Source organism: Branchiostoma lanceolatum, chromosome 10 (assembly GCF_035083965.1).
Source record: "Branchiostoma lanceolatum isolate klBraLanc5 chromosome 10, klBraLanc5.hap2, whole genome shotgun sequence".
NCBI classification, from domain to species: Eukaryota; Metazoa; Chordata; class Leptocardii; order Amphioxiformes; family Branchiostomatidae; genus Branchiostoma; species Branchiostoma lanceolatum.
In genome coordinates this window covers 7,784,065-7,792,312 of record NC_089731.1, presented here as the reverse complement: position 1 = coordinate 7,792,312, position 8,248 = coordinate 7,784,065, and the positions used below count along the sequence as shown (strand labels likewise).

The following is an 8,248-nucleotide window of genomic DNA, read 5'->3' as shown; positions in this document are numbered from 1 at the left end:
TATGTTTGGATCTCCTCAAGTTTTGGTTTTCACAGAGGTTTTTTGGTGGGAGGCATGGTGTTCAGCACGTTCTTGTGATAATAGATCAACTGGGATGTGCAAACCCTTTTCAAAGCTAGAATACTAGATTCGGTGAACTCCCTGACACACTCCGGACAGTACGAAATCGGACACCACGTAAATGTAGGTCATCTGTCATCGACAGCTGATTGCCTGGATGCCAGACGTGCTAATGAGGTATCAAGTGACAGGAGGGCATCCACAGAGTTTGCCGGACGGATTCCTGACATTCCTGTGGAATTCTGGGAATTCTTACAAATCGGGCGTAAAGTATACTATTAAGCTTGCCCCTAAGGCTTCGCTAAAAACAATCATGCTTTCAGAGATGAGTCTGCGCTACAGTGATGACGCCACCCACGGGTAAAACTTATGATACCTGGTAATGATATCCATATCGCCTCCATAGCAGACTCACTGGGCCTTTTTTGCATGTAGTATACTTTTTGCGGCTTTGCTGATGAGTTCTTTTCGTACTTGGTCGTTTGTGCAGCAAGCGTTAAGGGCTGGCTCAGTGTTTTTTGCTTTGTTTTATTTTTTTTTTAAATATGGCAGCTTCAGACTTAAGTCCGTAGCTATGCAAAATCGAAGTTTTGATTACTGACAAGAGTATGTATCGATCGGTCGGCAAATCAGAGTCTTTGTTGACAAGTAATAGTTCTGCTTCTGGTTGCTTAGAAAATCTCTCACTTAAAATATTACATACTGGGACACTAGTAACGTGTCAACGACAAATTTGCGTGCTTGGTGGTGAATTTTATTGTTTCCATACGAATAGCTTTTGCCTTGACATGTACTTCTGATACTGCCTTTTTTTACATGTTACAATAAAAAATCTTTATGTTACTTGTACGTTTGCATTCAATATTCACTCACATCAATAAGACCTACATTACTCTGGATGCTATATTCCGACTTTTTCAAGTGGATAGTTCCAGCCTCCAAATACTAAGGATGGTACCCGGACCCGCCTTAATGTCATTGTTTTTCAGACAGTCAGTTAATTGTCTAAACAATCGATATGAGTATTGCCTTCTAACACAGATGTTAAAGTGTAATCACTTCTTATTGTTATTGTCGATATTTGTATGCACAAAACCCAGAAAGGAGTACAGGTCACCTAGGACCAAACATACAGCTAACCGCCTTCTCTACTTTCCTTCTGTATGATAAAACGGCATGATAATCTTTAGGAATATCATGATGAATTTACAAATTACAATGTGCATTTGCAGTGGGAACTGCGTCACCTGTACGACTATTTTGAGTATTCGAGTCTAATACATTGAGTATTTAGTAATCTATTAACCTCTTCATGTATCGTACCATCAAAAACTCACCTTTGAAATGGCTAAACTACATAAAAGTGCATAGGCGACCGTGCTTTTTTGTCCAATTCTTTACATTTTGCACGTAAGCATGATGTGCAGAATAAAAACAAAATGTCATAACTCACATCTAACATTACTTTGTGTGGGCAACAACGTGCTCCATTTTTATATCATGGCTTGGTGTCACCGGGCAAATATCACATTTTAGACTTTGATTACCTCCTCCGCCCACAAATCCTCTTTTTTTTCTCTACTGCGAGCCTTGCATAGGCTTTATAGGCCCGAGCTCCGGGAAATTGAATAATCTAATCATACGTGAAATGTGATGTACTGCAACGTTGAAAGCCATTCAGGCTGGAGGACCCTGACAAATGAACCTCTTCAGCAAAAAGCAAGTGTCGTCGTCCCACATGGGATAACCTGTGGGGCCGCGTGACCAGTACTGACCACATATGGCAAACTCGATCGAAAGACGCTTGGCTGGCTTGGACTCTAGCCCTATTGAAAGACCATTACAATTGAAATATACGACATGTTTTACTTACATTTTGCGTGAGCATGATTTTCAGAATCAAAACATGATGTCATCACTGACAGTTAACGTCACATTGTGTAACAACGGGCGCCATTTTTACGGCTAGACGTCACCGGCAGAGACATGTTTTAGTGCCCTTTGACCCCACATCACACAAAAGCTTATTCTTTTTTCTCTACTTCGAGCCTCACAAAGGCTTTAAAAGCCCTGGCTCCGCAAATAATCTACATGGATGTTAGAGAGGACTCAATTCCAGAGGCAAATGTTCTGGTTTTGCAGATAATATTTTTCTGAATCCAAAAAAAAAAAAGTATTGTATTGGTAACTGGACACTAAATTAGGACTAGGCATCGGTTGCGCATGCATCAGGCAGCAACAATGTTCTGATAAACACCCGAGGGACCTCCAGATAATTTACAGCCAGGTTTAACGTGCTCTATCGCAAAAAGCCATTGAGCAAATTTCAACGGTGGCGATGTTAGGAAATCATTCGTTGAGCTTGAAAATTACTTTTGCAATGCAGATACTTGTGGATATTTGTTTATCAACTTGTAGCCTTATCACGTTGCTTCAGGTCACAAACTGACTTTGATCGCTCACAATCATCCTCACTGAAGATCAGGAGCAAAAATTGGGCGATGTTAGGAAATCTACGGCTGGTCTTGAAAATAATGTAAAATGCTTTATTCCCTTATTAATCTGTGATGAAATTTCACAAATTTGGCCCCTTTCGTATTCATATGAATATGTTTTTTTTCTATAAAATAATACCCACTTCTGTGGTTGAGTGCCCCTTTAAGTAAAATCTGATGTGTCATCGAGCTTTCTTCGTTCAGGCTGAAGGTCGACGCTGACAAATGAACCTCTTCAGCAAAAAGCAAGTGTCGTCGTCCCACATGGGATAACCTGTGGGACCGCCTGACCAGTACTGACCACATAAGGGAAGCCATCGTACGGCACTTGGCTCGCCTGGGCTCCATCCCTATTAGAAAAGAAGACAGTGTTAACCAGCCAGTCTGGCATGTCCCTGTGGTGTAGTGGTCTGCGCCTCTGTCACTTACCACATCTGGTTCAAGTTATTAGGAACCAGAAGGCTCGAATTCGAGCCCGGGTAGAATATGTTTGGATACGAGGCGCACCAAGTCATACCAAAGACTTTATAAAAATGGTACAATCTTTTGAAACAGTATAGAAGTTGTAGTGGTCTGCGCCTCTGTCACTTACCACATCTGGTTCAAGTTATTAGGAACCAGAAGGCTCGAATTCGAGCCCGGGTAGAATATGTTTAGATACGAGGCGCACCAAGTCATACCAAAGACTTTATAAAAATGGTACAATCTTTTGAAACAGTATAGAAGTTGAACGCACTCCATTGCTAGTGGAGTAGCCCAGTGATTGCACCACAATGTGGCCCAGGGCTATGAAATGGAGATGGGCGCCACCCTATACACCTTATGGTGTGGGAGGACTTTAACTTAACTTAACCAGCCAGTCTGACCTTTGCGGTCATCTTCGCAACTTCCTACCACTCACAGTGTATTTAAATAAACGGACACACACCAACCCAAACAAACAAACCGAAAACGTAAAAGGAAGACCGCAGTCAAGATATCGGAGAGGCGAGGAACTACAATTGGTCTGGTTGAAAATTCTCGGGATAGAAATCAATAGTTTTTAATTAGTATAGTTTAATTACTGCATTGTATTTTGATAATGATTAGATGCACTTTTCCTGTATTGTACTTCATAGATTGCCTATTCACATTACTGCAAAGGAGAGTGGAAAACAGTGTAACTATAAGGGGGGGTTCAGAAAGTGGGGGTGGAGGAATCGACATTACTCTCTCTCTCTCTCTCTCTCTCTCTCTCTCTCTCTCTCTCTCTCTCTCTCTCTCTCTCTCTCTCTCTCTCTCTCTCTCTCTCTCTCTCTCTCTCTCTCTCTCTCTCTCCTCTCCCTCTCTCTGTCACTACCAAAATAGGCGTGTCAATATACCTTGTATCCGTTGCTGCCGACCAACGAGTCGTCCACCCAATACCAGGTCCCATCTTTGTCTTTCATACCGATCCAGTGCTCGGCTTTGTTTCCTTCCGTTTTGACCAGATCTCTCAGCGCGACGTCCAGCTCTTCTGTTTTCGGCATGGCCAGTGTGGCTCCTTCCGCCTTGCATGCTGTCATGGCGGCATCATGGGACTTCCATGTGTTGTACAACCGAACACAGGCCCCGGCGACTAGTTTGTAGTCGCCTCGGCAGTTTTCATGTACAGCTGAAACAGATGAAAGCCATAAATGGTTTATGTCATTCTTTATACATACACTGTATAAGCCAGGCATGTAGGTTATACCCTCCGTCATTTATAAACTGGGCATGATCTTACTATGAATAGTCACAGGAAGCAAGGATGTAGTAAGATTGAGTTCTTGCATCTGGTTTACTTCAACTCTAACAAGACACAACTTGGACTTGCAAGTACATTGTAAAATAAACAGGTAACGTTAGTTCAGGTAAAACCGGGATTTTTTTTCGTTACATCGCTGCCCGAATGCACACTACATAAGTGCGAAGACAGGAAGCAATAGAGATAGTTTAAATTTGTGCTTTAGGCTACTTATCTGATATACTAACCTTGCAGTGTAGGTTGCACCTGTGGCAGTACAGGGGTCACCCCCGGCGGTGCAGGTGCAGGTGCAACCTCAGGCATTACAAGTGTCACTTCTGGCGGTGCAGATGTCGTCACTGGCCAGGCTTTGATAGCTGTGGGCGGAGTCTTCAAATTAGCCTGGCGTGCTGTCTCAGCGTTCTGTGAAATACATACAGAACATGTAAGATCATATTCTATCATTTCAAACCTTAACAATCATTGTTTATTAAATGCATGCTATGATTTTAAAAAGGAAGGTAAAGGTAGTCCAATAGCCCTTTTCATATAGCAGTAGTGAAAGCGAGTTATTATCCACCGCGGATAGAGCACGGTATTGGAAGGAGTAGTCCATCCAAGATGGAGGGAGGAGTGGCCTTTCCCAAGGACACAACGTCTGGCAAAGAATAGTAGGAATCGAACCCTTGACCCCTCGATCCCGTGTCCGCTAGCCTATAGCCACTCGACGCCATTTACTTATGAAATTGGTTTTGAATAGTTAAGAGAAGTCTATCATGACATGAGCGTAGAAATGACATTCCTGACTGTGCACATGGAAATCAAGGTAAGAAGCTGACCGTAACGGCTACCTTTAAGTTGTCTCCTGTTGAGGCAGTCAGATACATGATGATACAAGATCCTGCACCCAACAGCGCTGCTACTGCAACACCAATGACGACAGCACGGAGCATGCAGGACCCTCGGCACTTCGTCTTACAGGTTCCGATGAGTCCACAGATGTTTGCTGCACTGGTACGACCTGTGGGTCAATATTTGATATTTATCTATCGAGTCTATTTCTGCTTATCGTGGTCACGTCATGGGCAGCATTTTTTTTTAAATTATTTGAAGGCTACACTCTGGCAAATTTTAGTAATAAAATCATTCTTTATTCGAGAATGACAAAAGTGACATAGAGCCCAGGGGATAATTGTCATTAATAGAGTAAATGAAATGCTGTACAGTATACAGAAAACAGAATGTACCTCCGCCTGTAGTTTGTTGTCCCGTGCCATCTCCAGACACTGCGTGGGCGCGTAGGTCAGCACTGTTGCTGGCGGCAGTCACAGGAGGTTTACCTGTCTGTCTATCGTCGTCATCACTGTCGATGTAGTTGTAGAATTCGCTATCAAAACCTACATCGTTCTCAAGGGTAGTGGGCAGCTCGACTACGTTTTTCATACCTGTGGTAAAAATTGTCAACAAGAGTTCAGGTTACTTGTTACGTACAGCGCACAATCAACATTCCATATCCGCAAGTTGAAAAGAAGAACGCCACGTGATCTGGACAATCGTGACCTCAGTCATCTTGAAGAAGACAAGAGTACTCGAACATTCGGTGAGTCCAATCTCTTTGTTTTGGGCATATTGCTTAATTCTTCCATAATAGAGTTAAAGGTTACTAAACAAATCTGATCAACATGATATGCAAATTATATCAGCTGATTGTATAGAGTACTAACACAGCATACAATCAGGGTTAGCAAAATGATTGTGCATGTTAATTCAACAAGTTCAATGTTGATATATGACATTATGGTTTGGTTGAAGGCTATGTACGTAACTGGCAGGATCATGCATGTATGTTGTTTCCCAATGCATCAGGTATAATTCCGCTCATTACACTCAAAGTCTTGAATGCCTACTTCATCTTGTGGTTGTGTCTTTCTAAGCTGAGTGCATTATATGTAGCCCCTTGGCTGCCACTTTCTCGGCTGGCAGTAATGTGCCCGATCTCCATGGTACAAATGTAATAGTCTCTACCAGACGCCTTAGGTCACTGGAAATATAGAAATTGGACAAGTAGACAGATGATATGCCAGACGAGTTAGCCAGCCAGGGAGTACAGTTTGCAGACTATGGATCGCGATTAGTACACTTTAAGGATGAAGGCGACCCCTTAGATCGCAAACTGTACTACCGGGCTAGCTAACACCTTTGACATATTATCTGTCTATTTGTCAAATTTGTACTATTTTTCAGAAACCTATGGAGTTTGGTAGAGAATGCAGCTCTATCAACAGCCACATAATAACGGAGGTGTTGTATAAGTGCCGTGAACGACTGGTGTCTTCATAATTACCTCCGGTGGGGGATCCACGAGGCCACAGATATCAGGCAACAGCCACGTTCGTTTCAAATGGTGTCTCTCTGTCTGTCTGTCTGTCTCTCTCTCGCTCGCTCTCTCTGCCTCTCTCCCTCTCTCTTTAGCGATGAATCCTGAAGATACTGACAGCTGCCAGTGAACCGATGCCGGTGAAACAGTACCTGGAATGATATTGATTTTAGGCACAGTCAAGTTTCGACGAAATGCCTAGACCAACGTATGTAAGATCTCATGAAAAGCTATTCGATTGCGGATTGGTTAAAGTATAAGATTGATTTTCTTGAATGTCGTGGCATTCAATCCGAAAAACAATCGTGCCTTCAATGATGAGTCTGCTCTTCAGCCAGGAACCATAATGCCACCCACGGGTAAAACTGATAATGCATAGTTATGATACTAGTAGGTAGTGCAAAGCATCGGCTGAATAGATGATTCTATCTTATTTGAGAGAAATATTTGTAGAGGTAGTTATAAAAGAAAACGGTATTTTTATCAATTTTCGCTGTAAAAACAATTGCAACGCCCTACCATGCAGTAGTAGTACCAGATACTTTGCTATAACTCTTGTTGAATAAATGATATATTTTTCGTGCTTGCATAAACATTCTTACCTCTATACGAAATGGAGGTATTGTTGGGCGCGCACGAGCGTGTGTGTGTGTGTGTGTGTGTGTGTGTGTGTGTGTGTGTGTGTGTGTGTGTGTGTGTATGTGTGTGTGTGTGTGTGTGTGTGTGTGTGTATGTATGTGTGTGTGTGTGTGTGTGTGTTGTGTACGTGTGTGTCTGTGAGTCTGTTTGTGTTTCCGGATATTTGTAGTCAGCATAACTTTAGAATTGATTAACCGGATGGATTGTGATGATATTTGGGATGTCGGTAGGTCTTGAGAAGCCGAAGGTCAAGGTTGATTTTTGGGCCCTTGGTGTGTGACTTTGGTACTGCAGCAGATGTGTATGTATCTTTTGTTCTGGACATGCTATGGTCTTTATCTTTTAGTGGCACATAGCTTTTGATGTAAGGAAAAAGTGACGCAGGTTTAGGCCCCCTAGCAGCTTGCTCTCGAACGGCAGGGGTGCTTGTTTTTTCAAAAATCTTCCTATAAGAATAACTAAACAAAAGAACAACGGCTCTTCCCGTGATATTCAGCAAGTAGATTAGACAAATATTTACACAATGAAATACAAATTATGCAAATTATACCTTTTCCATCTCGGTACGATTCATTGCCTGCTAAGGAACTGAAGAAGCAGAACAATGGAAATCTCTCTCTTTCCGCCTTTCTCTCTCTCTGAATGCTGCCAGTGAACCAACGCTGGTAAAAAAAGTATCTGCGATGGTATGACATTTAGGCACAGCCAAGTTTCGACGACATACGCCTAGACCAATCATGTAAGATCTTATGAAACATTTGTTCACATAGTTCGATTTACAATAAGACTTTTTTTTAACATCATGACATTCAATCTGAAAAACAATCGTCCTTTCAGTGATGAGTCTGTACCCACGGGTAAGACTGGTAATACTAGTAGCTACGAAGGACATGAATAAACATTAATACCTCCATGAAAAATTGTTTGTGTGTC

At 42.2% G+C, this 8,248-nt stretch overlaps 1 protein-coding gene across 1 annotated transcript; it reads right to left on the bottom strand.

The window, feature by feature from the left end:
- Positions 1 to 756: 756 nt before the first annotated feature.
- LOC136442886 (uncharacterized) lies at positions 757 to 6,911 on the bottom strand. The gene is made up of 6 exons (XM_066439899.1): positions 6,644 to 6,911; positions 5,547 to 5,744; positions 5,151 to 5,320; positions 4,548 to 4,722; positions 3,917 to 4,188; positions 757 to 2,905 (listed from the first exon to the last, which is right to left on the bottom strand). The coding sequence occupies exons 2-6, from the start codon at positions 5,740 to 5,742 to the stop codon at positions 2,756 to 2,758; spliced, it is 963 nt and encodes a 320-aa protein (XP_066295996.1). The 5' UTR covers positions 5,743 to 5,744; positions 6,644 to 6,911; the 3' UTR covers positions 757 to 2,755.
- Positions 6,912 to 8,248: the final 1,337 nt, after the last annotated feature.

Bases quoted from the DNA above. Each gene is read 5' to 3' on its own strand.
- LOC136442886 (XM_066439899.1), bottom strand. From the start codon at position 5,742: ATGAAAAACGTAGTCGAGCTGCCCACTACCCTTGAGAACGATGTAGGT. The intron at 4,723-5,150 runs GTAGCCGTTACG...TGTATTTCACAG, and splicing joins CAACAGGAGACAACTTAAAG to AACGCTGAGACAGCACGCCA. The intron at 4,189-4,547 runs GTTAGTATATCA...CATCTGTTTCAG, and splicing joins GGTGCAACCTACACTGCAAG to CTGTACATGAAAACTGCCGA.